Source organism: Toxotes jaculatrix, chromosome 12 (assembly GCF_017976425.1).
Source record: "Toxotes jaculatrix isolate fToxJac2 chromosome 12, fToxJac2.pri, whole genome shotgun sequence".
Taxonomy (NCBI): domain Eukaryota; kingdom Metazoa; phylum Chordata; class Actinopteri; family Toxotidae; genus Toxotes; species Toxotes jaculatrix.
The window spans coordinates 26,589,657-26,602,135 of NC_054405.1; the positions used below are offsets into that span (position 1 = coordinate 26,589,657).

The 12,479-nt window shown below is 46.7% G+C and overlaps 2 protein-coding genes across 7 annotated transcripts; both read left to right on the forward strand.

Annotated features, from left to right (window-relative positions):
• Positions 1–285: 285 nt before the first annotated feature.
• Positions 286–4,382, forward strand: zgc:110540 (deoxynucleoside kinase). The gene is made up of 8 exons (XM_041052279.1): positions 286–1,170; positions 1,782–1,900; positions 2,035–2,118; positions 2,222–2,331; positions 2,471–2,618; positions 2,907–3,022; positions 3,455–3,554; positions 3,674–4,382. Exons 1-8 carry the CDS (start codon positions 1,068–1,070, stop codon positions 3,698–3,700), a joined length of 807 nt encoding a protein of 268 aa, XP_040908213.1. The 5' UTR covers positions 286–1,067; the 3' UTR covers positions 3,701–4,382.
• A 1,435-nt stretch (positions 4,383–5,817) lies between these two features.
• oatx (organic anion transporter X) lies at positions 5,818–11,902 on the forward strand. Of its 6 annotated transcripts, none has more exons than XM_041051705.1 (16): positions 5,818–5,957; positions 6,067–6,436; positions 6,549–6,719; positions 6,813–6,886; positions 6,972–7,101; positions 7,242–7,345; positions 7,489–7,643; positions 7,890–8,058; positions 8,138–8,261; positions 8,356–8,471; positions 9,091–9,145; positions 9,424–9,583; positions 9,814–9,922; positions 10,103–10,181; positions 10,862–10,989; positions 11,189–11,902. In XM_041051705.1, exons 2-16 carry the CDS (start codon positions 6,410–6,412, stop codon positions 11,349–11,351), a joined length of 1,764 nt encoding a protein of 587 aa, XP_040907639.1. In that variant the 5' UTR covers positions 5,818–5,957; positions 6,067–6,409; the 3' UTR covers positions 11,352–11,902. The 6 variants fall into 6 exon arrangements, with proteins under 6 accessions (XP_040907639.1, XP_040907640.1, XP_040907643.1 ...); XM_041051706.1 differs by having other exon boundaries at positions 5,838–5,957; positions 6,274–6,436; XM_041051704.1 differs by having other exon boundaries at positions 5,842–6,189; positions 6,274–6,436.
• Positions 11,903–12,479: the final 577 nt, after the last annotated feature.

Genomic DNA, 12,479 nt, shown 5'->3' on the forward strand with positions numbered 1-12,479 from the left:
CTGTCTGTGTGTGTGTGAGTGTGTGTGGTGTGTGTGTCTGTGTGTGAGTGTGTGGTGTGTGCGTGTGTGTGTGTGTGAGTGTGTGTGTGTCTGTGTGTGTGGTGTGTGTGTCTGTGTGTGTGTGTGAGTGTGTGTGTGTCTGTGTGTGTGGTGTGTGTGTGTGTGTCTGTCTGTCTGTGTGTGAGTGTGTGTGGTGTGTGTGTCTGTGTGTGAGTGTGTGGTGTGTGCATGTGTGTGTGTGAGTGTGTGTCTGTCTGTCTGTCTGTGTGTGAGTGTGTGTGGTGTGTGTGTGTGTGTGTGAGTGTGTGTCTGTCTGTCTGTCTGTCTGTCTGTCTGTGTGTGAGTGTGTGTGGTGTGTGCGTGTGTGTGTGTGAGTGTGTGTGGTGTGTGTGTGTGTGTGTGTGTGTTCTGAGGTGATGCGACGCCTCGACTCAGAATAACAGCTGGAGTGAATCCGCTGCAGGTGAAGGAGACGCGCTGAGAGCTGGTTCCCCTGGTCCGGACTGTCCGGACACGGGTCACCTGCCTGGCCCAGCCCCTCCCTAACCCCCTGCAGTGGGATGTAATATGTACAGTGGCAGGTTTCTCAACCAGTGGGTCACGAGATTCCGGGGGTCTGCTCATGGTAATGGAGAAAAAATTAAAATAATATTTTTAATATTTTAGGCTGTTTTTATTTTTTTTTGTTCCATCACTGATGCTGATGCTTCGCTCTGTGCTGCGTAAAATACATTTTATCGATACGTCGGTAGATTAATATCAGGTTTTGATTGTTTGTGATCTGCTGTTAAAATTGAGGTCATCGATAGCCGAACATTGGAAACAGGGTCGGAGTGAGAGCTCCGTATTTCAGCTTCAGAAACACGATCAGAGTGAGACATCTTCGCTTGTGTTGCAATAAAATATTTCTGCTCCGTTTAGTCCCGCCCCCGGAAGCGGAACTCTCCCCGCGCGCGGAATTTAAGTGAAGGAGCAGCTCGCGCTCGCACAGTCGGTTTCCCTCCTCGCGGACAATAAACATAGGAAAACAATAAAAGATCGATAACCTTCATCGGACTGATTAAAACATGGCGACACCACCGAAGAGGCTGTGCCGCGTGCCCGCCAGCCCGTCGCTGAGCGGCAGCTTCCTCCGCACGCACAAGAAAATCTCCATCGAGGGAAACATCGGTGAGTTGTGTCATAACCGGACGGGTCACCGGTGACTTCTGTCCAGGCGCGGAGCGGCACTCTCTCCGCTCCGGGTGTGAATCCGTCGGTTCTCCCGGTGAACACCGAGTCTCTGAGCACCGGGACAAACACGACGGTTTGTAGTTTTAACCTCAGTCCGGGTTTAAATCCCGCCTTTACGGAGCTGGTTGGCGCCAAATGAAAGCCGCGGGTTGATCAGAGAGGAGTTCGATAATCGATAATCAGTGGTTTGTGGCTCTGATGAGCCTCAGGGTTAAAGAACCGAGCATCTTTGGCTCCGGAGTGTTTGGAAATGTTCGCATGTTCGAACATTTTCACTGTTTTCTGATGATGGACAGAAAACAAACAAACAAACAAACCTCGAGTCTTCAGTGAACTGATGAATCATTTCAAATGTTTAGTTTTGTCCCAAACCTGCAGGTGATCAGTTTATCAGTGATCGATCGATCGATGCTGATTGTGTTGTTTAGCAGCAGCTTTAATTAAAAAACTGGAGAACCAGGATGTCCATGTTCAAACTGAGAGGACAGACGCAGACGCTGCACCTGTCTCTCGCTTACCTGTCTGACTCACCTGTCTCTGTGTCTCAGCTGCGGGGAAGTCGACGTTTGTGCGTCTCCTGCAGGCGGCGTCAGACGACTGGGAGGTGATTCCTGAGCCCATCGGAAAATGGTGCAACGTCCAGAACGACAGTGACGACATTTACCAGGTGAACGCACAGCACCTGAATGCAGCATTCCTGCAGCGATAACGTCACACGATGGCGTCTCAGTAAGAGCGAGCTGTAAGCGCACTTCCTGTCCTTTCAGAGTAAAGTGCTGATGTTCACCTGTGTGTCTGCAGGAGCTGAGTTCCTCTCAGAAGAGCGGGGGAAACCTGCTGCAGATGCTGTACGACAAACCCAGCCGCTGGTCCTACACCTTCCAGGTAACGACACCTGACTCTGCCCACTCAGGTGGTGAGGATGAGCTGTTTCACTAAGGCTGTCTACCTGCGTCTCTCTCTACCTGTCTGTCTCACCTGTCTGCAGAGTTATGCGTGTCTCAGCAGAGTTCGCTCACAGCTTCAGCCTCCGTCAGTCAAACTTCAGCAGGCTGAAAACCCCGTTCAGTTCTACGAACGCTCCGTGTACTCGGACAGGTAATTACTCACCTGAACCACCTCACACAGGTAGCTATACACACCTGAGACAGCTAGGTAACTGACACCATTAAATACCATTAAAGTATCTGTGTGTACAGGTGTGTGTCACTGCAGTAACTGTGTCCTGTGTGTACAGGTATGTGTTTGCTTCCAACCTGTTTGAGTGTGGCAGCCTGTCAGACACAGAGTGGAGTGTTTATCAGGACTGGCACACCTGGTTACTGAACCAGTTCGAACCTGAGATCGCACTTGATGCCATCATCTACCTGAGGGCCCAGCCACAGGTACAACACCTGCTGCTACCACACCTGTCGAACACCAGTGTTTCGTGTGTGTGTGTGTGTGTGTGTGTGTGTGGGGGGGGGGGGGAGATTCAGTAACAGCAAACTTGTTTGATATTTAAGAGATATGTTACATCATCAGGTCAGGTGAGGGTCAGGTGACATCAGGTGCTGATAATGTGTGTGCATGTTAGAGGTGAGAGCAGTGTGAGTCCAGCTTTAGGTTGTTGGTTACTTCATTATTCGTCGGTGCTGCCTTCATGTTCCCGTTTATTTGTCTGTACATTTCAGCGCTGTATGCAGCGGTTGCTCCACCGGGGCCGGGAGGAGGAGCAGGGGATTCCTCTGGAGTATCTGGAGCAGCTTCACTTCAAACATGAAGCCTGGCTGCACCACAGGAGCCTCAGGTACCAGCTGCTCCCTGCTGCCCCGCCCCCACAGCTGAGCTGGACTCAGGTTCAGATGAATCCACATCCAATCAGCTTTCACGCTCACAGACACCAGTTTAATAAAGGCTGAACCGTCAGGTTGAGTTTGGGGAGGAGTCGTTCTGACCTCCGACCTGATGTCAGACATGTAAATGAAGTAATTATTTTTCATTGGTTCATCCATCCATCCATTTGCTGTTGCTTCTTCATGTCTGGATTTTACATAAAAACCCTGAAGGACTCTGACGCTGACGCGGTCTCTGACGCTGACGCGGTCTGACGCTGATGCGGTCTCTGACGATCGAGCTCGAGCTGAAGCTGTTGTCTGACCATCAGACGTTTCAGTGGTGCGTTCAGAGTCAGGCTGAAGGAAACTGACATCACATCATTAACCTGACTCTGTGTGTTCAGGTTGGACTTCGATTACCTGAACAATCTACCTGTTCTGATTCTGGACGTCAATGACGACTTCAAGAACGACCGCATCAGACAGGAATCCATCATCGACAAGGTTGGTTTTTATTTCTCTTCATTTTTCCGTCCTTTGTTTTTCTACTGTACTTTACTGTGTTTCAGTTCTGCTGCAGTTTATTCTGTGTCTTCTGATCTGGAGTCTGTTTCCTGCTGCAGGTCAGAGAGTTTCTCACCACGCTATAGAACCATCCATCAGTCGAGCAGCGGACGCATCTGATTGGACGATCTTTGGAAATGTTTCTGTCCATGAATTTTTTTTAGTAATTTGTTTATATCTTGTAGATAAAGTAAGTGTGTGTGTGTGTGTGTGTGAGTGTGTGTGTGAGTGTGTGTGAGTGTGTGTGTGAGAGTGTGTGAGAGTGTGTGAGAGTGTGTGAGTGTGTGTGAGTGTGTGTGAGTGTGTGTGAGTGTGTGTGAGTGTGTGTGCTGGTTTGTCCTGAGCGTGAGCTGTCACACTTGATGTTTTTCTGCTCAGATTTTCTTTTGACATTTTTTCTGTTTTTTTAAATTAAGTTTTTACTTTTTTACTTTTTAAATACTAACTCTACTTTTTTTAACTTCTCCTCTGATGCCATCACACCAGACTTCAGTTAAAAATCTACTGTTTTACAAGCTCTTCCTCACATTAGAACAGAGGAACCAAACACTGTACTACAGGGCGTTGCAGTATTAACACAGTATTGCAGTACAGTGTGTACTGACACTGGCTGCAGTGTTTTGTCTCTGTTCTAACATGAAATGATGAAATACATCAGAGTTTGAACCTGCTGCTGATTTTTAAATCTGGAAGATTTCAGTAGTATTTCCTCAGGATTTAGAGGCAGCTGTGGTTTCTGGTTGTAAATAAAGTTTATTGTTCTCAGTGTCAACAAGTGCTCATCATTATTCCTGTTTCCCTTTGAATTCATGGACAGTTGGATTTAATTATGTGGCACCAAATCAGCAGAGTTTCAATCAGTGAGGAAAACCGTGTGTGTGGAAATGAAATGAATGAAATGTGAGTGGAGTTTGGTCTCACACGTTAACTCAGAGCACACTGATCACAGGTCACACTGCGGGACAACATGCTAACATGCTAACAGCAGCTGACAATGATTGTAGCCGTTCACTTTGGCCGGTTAATTTTCAACATTTAAAGTTCAACTAACAACATGTTGAGTCATGAAGTCGTGTAACCGGCCAATCACACACACACTCATACACACACACTCACACACACTCTCACACACACACACACACACACACACACACACACACACACACACACACACACAGGAGTGTTTGTGTAAGAGCTGCTATAGTCCAAACCAAAGCTGAAGTTGTGTGTCTTGATTCGTTCACACCTGAACAACATGAGTTTAACACAAAAACACACTTTAACTTCAGCGTCTGGCCTCATGAGTTGTTCTCCATCAGTGAGCAGTTAACATGTCACCAGTCTGTCCTCAGCACACGTGTAAAATGTGTGATATTATTATTTCTATGTTTTATTGATGTTTGTTCTTCATGTGTAAACTGTTTTCTGAACCTTTGAAACAGAAAGTTTGAGGATTCAAAACTGAAACACGACGTTTACGTCACAAAGAAGAAAGAGTTCAGCATCTGATCAAACCTGCTCCACTGACTGTCTGAGGCTAAGCCTGAGGCTGAGTCAGAACCAGGAGTCAGGCTCAGCCTCAGGCTCAGTGTCTCTGTGAGCAGGGAGGAGCTTTCTCAGTCTCATGCCACAATTGCTGTTTAATTTCCTCTGAAAGTTACAGTTGGTGAACATGTACAGAAAGATGGACTGAACGTGGATGGACAGTCCTTTAGATGTCTCCGTTCCTGTCCTCCGTCCTCGTGACGTTGGTTCTGTTTTTCACTCCTGTGTCGTCGTCGTGTCATCTGGGTTCGAACCCACTGAGTCGTTTGTTGACTGAGACTCAGTCGGACGAATTCCAGGACAAGAAACTCAGCGAGGAGCGAGGACTGAAAAACAAACAGAACTCTGGGAGGTTTTCTCTTTTATTTTTATCTGATTCATCTCATCCATGAAGCCCCCCCCCCCCCCCCCCCCCCCCCCCTCATGTCCTCATGTCCTCCTCCAGGAAAAGAATTTGAAATGGAAACGTGATCAGAAAGAACTGAATCTCTCCTCATCAATCAATACATTATTTATTGTTACCCCTCAGGAAGAGAGAGAGAGGGGGAGGGGGAGAGGGAGAGGGGGAGGGAGAGGGAGAGACAGAGAGAGGGAGACTAAGCTCAACCATTAACTGAACAACAAATGATTGTGGAGCCAGGACAAACACAGGGGGTGGGGGGGGGGCAGTCATGGACAAACAGAGCTGCTCCTCACTTTTCTTTTTAAAGTCACTTATTAATGTTCAGTCATCTGTTTTACGCTGCTTTCTGTCCGTCCACCTGTCCATCCGTCCACTCGTCCGTCCGCCTGCAGACTGTAAGTACTTTTTCACTGATCTACAAAGAAAATCGGCTTTTCGTTCAGTCGCGGCTGTAATCCTTTAAGAACTCTCACCAGACTCCATGCAGATATTTCACCTTTTTAGAGTTCACTGTAAAACTGCAGCTGTAGACGTATCACACATCAGAGCGTGAAGTGAAATGAGGTTTGGGAAAGTCTGGAGAAGGTTTGGATAGTTTGGAAGAAAGTTTTGGAAAGTTTGAAAGAGGTTTGGAACATTTTTAAAAGTGAGTCCATGTTTTTACTTTCATCCAAATGTAATGTTTGTTTACTTCTTTTGTTTTGTTCTCAGGTTCTTTTTGTTCTTCTTCTTATTAAATGAACGTCTGTTCCACTCGGAGGTAAAAACATGAACAAACTGTTTTAGAAAATATTTGATGATTTAAAAAACAAAAAGAACTTTAAAGAAATAAGAGAGAGAGAGAGAGATGGGCTTCGCTGACCTGCTGGACGAGGTGAGTACTGCTAATGTAATCTGATTACTGTGTTATAATCTGATTACTTTTTCATTTAGTACATGACACTAATGTAAGGTGATGCAGGTGTGTAACCTGTGCCCCCCGTCAGGTGGGCGGGTTTGGCAGGTACCAGTGGCTCCATGTGACTCTGATCAGTTTGCCTGGTTTGATGATGGCGAGTCAGAACCTGCTCAACAACTTTGTCTCGGGAGTCCCCGCCCACCACTGCAGCCTGCCAGCCAATCACAGCCTCAGCCTCTACAACCAGTCGCACTACCAGGTGACCTAACTACCACAGAAGCTCTGTCACCGTGCGGTGACCTGATGGATGTGATTGGTGGGTCTGATGGATAAATGTGATTGGTTGTTTCAGGTGGATGAGAAGCAGCTGTTGAAAGCTTTCATCCCTCTGGACTCTTCAGGAAATAGACTGGACCGCTGCAGGAGGTAACAGCTCCTCTCTCCATGTTGACCTGAATCAATGAATATGCTCCCTCTGACATCACTTCCTATTCCACCTGTTGGTGTTCAGGTATGTGACGCCTCAGTGGCAGCTTTTAGCTGCTAACAGCTCAGCGAACACGAGTCATCTACAGACCGAAGAATGTGTGGACGGATGGACATTTGACCGCTCTGAGTTCCTCGCTACCACCGTCTCCGAGGTAACAAGAACAAAGCCTCGCTGGGACAGTAATTAACACAGAGGTTAATGAAGTGACTTCATCAACAGGAAGTTGGACTCATTCGATTTCCATTAACCACACTGTCCCTGTCTGTCTCCCTGAATCTGTCTGTCTCTCAGTGGGTTCTGGTCTGTTCTCTGCGTCCTCTGAAACAGATGATTCAGACCATCTATATGGGTGGCGTTTTAACAGGAGCCATTATCTATGGTGGCCTGTCAGACAGGTGAGACTCACCTGTTCAAAGTACAAACATGAACATGAATCTGTAGCCTGTGCAGCTTCTGGGTCCTTTGTACATGTGCATCTGTCACAGGTGTGCAGGACAATCCAACCAGTTAGAAGAATCTGTGTCTCTCTGTCTCTCAGGTTTGGAAGACGGTCTGTCCTCATCTGGTCATACTTGCAGCTGGGTGTACTTGGCTGTAGCTCCGCCCTCTCTCCTTCATACTCCGCCTACTGCATTTTTAGGTTTCTGAGTGGGATGGCAGTGTCCGGAGTCATCCTCAATGGAGTCTCACTGAGTACTTGTCTGTCTGTCTACCTGTTTGCCTATATACCTGTCTGTTAACCTGTTCGTGTACCTGTATACCTGTCTGTGTACCTGTATACCTGTCTGTCTGTCAGTGTACCTGTATACCTGTCTGTTTACCTGTCTGTGTACCTGTATACCTGTCTGTCTGTTTCTAATGGAAACAAACTGATGATGTTTTCTCAGGGGTAGGTGAACCTGTCTGTTTACCTGTCTGACTCTACCTGTCTGTCCTCAGAGGTGGAGTGGATCCCGACCAAATCCAGAACATTAGTGGGCACGCTCACCTCCTTCTTCTTCACTTTTGGTCAGATGATCCTGGCGGGGCTTGCCTATTGGCTGAGAGACTGGAGGAAGCTGCAGGTGGTGGTCTGTGCTCCTCAGTTCCTGTTCTTCGCCTACAGCTGGTCAGTGGACATTTTGAAATGAATGTCTGCTCTCTGATTGGTCAGATGGTTCTGATCTGTCTTCTCTCTAATTGGTCAGGTGGTACTCAGAGTCGGCCCGTTGGCTGGTTCTGAACCGTCGATCTGAGGAGGCGTTAAAGAGTCTACACCGAGTCGCTCGAATCAATGGAAAACCAGAGATGGTGCACAAGTTAACTCTGGAGGTAGCCTGTCTGTCTGACTACCTGTCTGTCTGCATCTGCATGAAAATTTGTGCTATCCAATCGGCAGCTGAAATGAGTACCATGTGACCTGCAGGTGCTCCATTCTCACATGAATAAGGAAATTGAATCAACTCGTTCGTCGTTCACAGCGTACGACCTGCTGAAGACCAGAGGAATGAGACGCATCTCAATCTGTCTTATCGCTGTTTGGTCAGAGAATATACTGGTCTACCTGAGTCCCCTTCACTCTACCTGAGTCCCCTTCACCCTACCTGAGTCCCCTTCACTCTACCTGAGTCCCCTTCACCCTACCTGAGTCCCCTTCACTCTACCTGAGTCCCCTTCACCCTACCTGAGTCCCCTTCACTCTACCTGAGTCCCCTTCACCCTACCTGAGTCCCCTTCACTCTACCTGAGTCCCCTTCACCCTACCAGAGTCCCCTTCACTCTACCTGAGTCCCCTTCACTCTACCTGAGTCCCCTTCACCCTACCTGAGTCCCCTTCACTCTACCTGAGTCCCCTTCACCCTACCAGAGTCCCCTTCACTCTACCTGAGTCCCCTTCACTCTACCTGAGTCCCCTTCACCCTACCTGAGTCCCCTTCACTCTACCTGAGTCCCCTTCACCCTACCTGAGTCCCCTTCACTCTACCTGAGTCCCCTTCACCCTACCTGAGTCCCCTTCACTCTACCTGTGCTCAGTTTTTTCTTTTAGTTTTATTTATATATTTCTATTTTTTATTGACAGCAAAGTGTGGTTCACCTGTCTGTCCACCTATTTACTTGTCTACCTTCCTACCTGTCCATCTTTCTGTCAACCTGTCAACAGGTTCTCCACCAGTTTTGCGTACTACGGTTTGGCGATGGACCTGCAGAAGTTTGGGGTGAGTCATCTGATTAGCATCAATGCTACACGTTAGAACAGCCTCTGATAACTTTTGAACACCTCACCTGATACCTGAGGTTCAGATACATGAGAAGGGAATAACAGACAGAGATGGGACAGTTACCATGGCTACAAAGTTTTCTTGTCCAACTGTCGCATGTTGAAACTGTGTTCCGCTTTGTTTAACCCTTTCCTCTCCTCCTATTGGCTGGCTCTTCCAGAGTCTGTCTTCCATTGGCTGTTTATACTGGGCTCTCCGTCTCTTTGTTGTTCTAGGTGAGTATCTACCTGATGCAGATCATCTTTGGAGCTGTAGATTTTCCCGCCAAATTGATGGCTCTGGGCATGCTCAGTTACCTCGGGAGGCGGGTCTCTCAGGCCACCTGTCTCTTCGTGTCAGCCTTCATCATCTTTGCCAACATCTTTGTCCCCACAGGTGACAAGTACACAAAAATACACAGACACACACACACACAGACATACACACACTCTTCTGCAGCTCACTGTGTGGATTTCATAAGAACCATCTGAACCTGATTCAAACCAGAACCCTGAAACCGGGTCTGATCCGCAAACACACATGTAAAGATCCAGCTCAGTGGACACGTCTTCACTGTGACAGACATGTATAAACCCCACCCCGCCCCCCAACCCCTCCCCCAACAGACATGCAGACAGTCAGGACCACCTTGGCGTGTCTCGGTAAAGGTTTCACCTCGGCATCCTTCACCACCGTCTACCTCTACACCGGAGAGCTGTACCCCACCGTCATCAGGTGAGACTCACACTTCAAGTCTTGACCACAGTAACTCTGCCCTCGAGCAAGGCATGTCAGGGAAGAACATATTAAATCAGTGCCATTAGGTGAGAAAGGGGCTGGTTCAAACCCTGACTCGCTGGTGCTAACTGACACACTGTGAGTATCGATTTCATCACGTGTGTTGTGTGTTTTCAGGCAGACGGGAATGGGCTTCGTCTCCACCATGGCGAGAGTTGGCAGCATGGCGGCCCCTGCTGTCCTCATCCTGGACGAGGTGACGTCACTGATAGAAACTTTGTTTAACCAACTTTTTATTCTTAGATATGTAATGAGTGTGAAAACAGTGACACACACACACAGTGGTTAGATCTGAGAGCGAGTCAGATTTACAGTATAATAATAAATATAAAAACAAACACATATGAACTGATCTACATTAACTTGGAAGTTATGATTCAACAAAGTTTTTACACCAAAACATCAAAACATGTGACTATAAAAGCAATATGGTTAAAAAATAAACAAACAAACAAAACGTTCAATGCTGTTTACATGACTCATCAGTACCACACGTGTCCGTCTGTGTGGGTCTTTGATAATTCATCAGAAGTTAGACTGATGTTTGGGAAGTGTTTCTCCTAAATGTGTGATTCTGATCCAGTTTCCATTCACATGTGTTTAATTAGAGCAGGAAGTCAGCTGATCCAGTTTCCATGTGTAAGCATGTTTAAATTACAGTGTGACAGAGCTGGTACACACGGATCCCACAGCAATCATAACATATATCATCAATGCAAAGACTCTTCTTATAGTATTAATAACATATCATCAAAGAAAACACTGATCTCATGACCTTCAGCTGCTGTTTGCTCCTGAACGTGAGTGAAAATAAAGGTTAGCGATAACAGACGAGAGGAGGTTTTACTGACAGTACCGATGGACTGCATTTCCCAGGTACTCCCTGCTCTGCCCAGCATGGTGTATGGGGGGGCGGCAGTGTTGGCTGGATGCTTTGCCTGCTTCCTGCCAGAGACGCTGAATGTCCCGCTGCCTGACACCATCGAGGACGTGGAGGAGAAATGGTGAGCTAATGGCTAACAGTTAGCTTCAGTAGCAGTATTAGCTTTAATAACTTCATTAACAGCATTAGCTTTATTAACATTCCCCTACGACATAGGGTGTTTAATGTAGTTATTCTACTAGTCTTGTTTACCACCACCCTGATCAATAACTTGATAGATAAGTAAATATCAACTGATAACTGTTCCTCTTTTGTCACAGGTCCGGAAGAAGCCCCACCCCCCAACAAAAAGGGGATGTGCCCTTGCAAGGGGGCGTGGCCTTCGACGACGATGGTCTGTCTTGTGGGGACCTGGTCTCAAAGGAGAGTGTGGCTTTAAAAGAGCTGAAGGAAACAGGAGGGACTGGCCTTTATTCCCTCTGACCAATCAGATGCTTCTGTGTGACGTGGTCGTCCTCAGTCTGCGTCTCATGTCAACTCTTTCTGCGAAGGATTTCCTGAGCGTTGCTCTGCTCTGAAACTCTCCTGGATAATGGAACAGTCAGGTTTATGTTCAGACACAGATTTTAAGTATTTACTCTTTGTTTCTGACTAATCAGCTTTTTCTGTATCTAAATGCTACTTTACCCATAAGCCTCAGCTGCTGTGGCCACGGTGAAGAGGTTGGTCAGAGATTCTGTTTTCAGATATTTAGCTTCCACCTGCCGTCCCGTCACAAGAGGAAACCTCTGGGACAGGCGTCCGTGGACTGTTTTGTTTTTGCATGAATTAATCTTTAAAAATGATCGTGGGAAATAATGCAAACATTGTCGATACTGTGATTTTATTTGAACAGTGTTTTAGTATTTCACAGATAGACTGAAATCTTTGTGTGAAGCTGCTGCATCATAATCCTTCACAGTGACCAATAAAACCACAGCACTTACACCAGGTGATGTTTTTCAACAGAGAATCACATCTAGACAGCATCATGTGACGTGATGTCAGCGTGACAGTAAAGGTGCGGGATGTCATGTGGGGTCGGGGGGGGCATTGCAGCTCAGTACTAGATCTCACTGAGAGTTGCTCATGACACAGTTCAATACTGTGACAGCTGGACTCACCTGGTCTGAAGCTCGGCCAGTCAGATGGTCGGACTGAAGTGACTCAGACGAACCGATGAGAAGGTGAAGAACCTGCCGGAGGAGGAGGGTTGTTTATGTTTCCACCAACAGTAAATGCTTCACTATGCAGAATGTTCCCTCCACAGGTTCATGTCATTATATCAATAGATTTATTAACCTGTAATCAGTCTTTTATTGTAGCAGCTGGTTTTTAATTCCTTTATTTTTCTGTAAACTAACCAGTGACTGCAGCTGTGACATATATGTAGAACACATGTGTAACATACTGGAGAACAGAAATTGAACTTAAGTACAACTAAACACTTAAGTACAGAACTTCAGGAATGTTACTGAGTTGAATTAAAGGTGATGAGTTTCTTTTGAAATGTGTGAACAGTGAAAACTGATCGTAGCTGGTTTTAGCTTCGCTCCAGATGAAGAAGCGAAT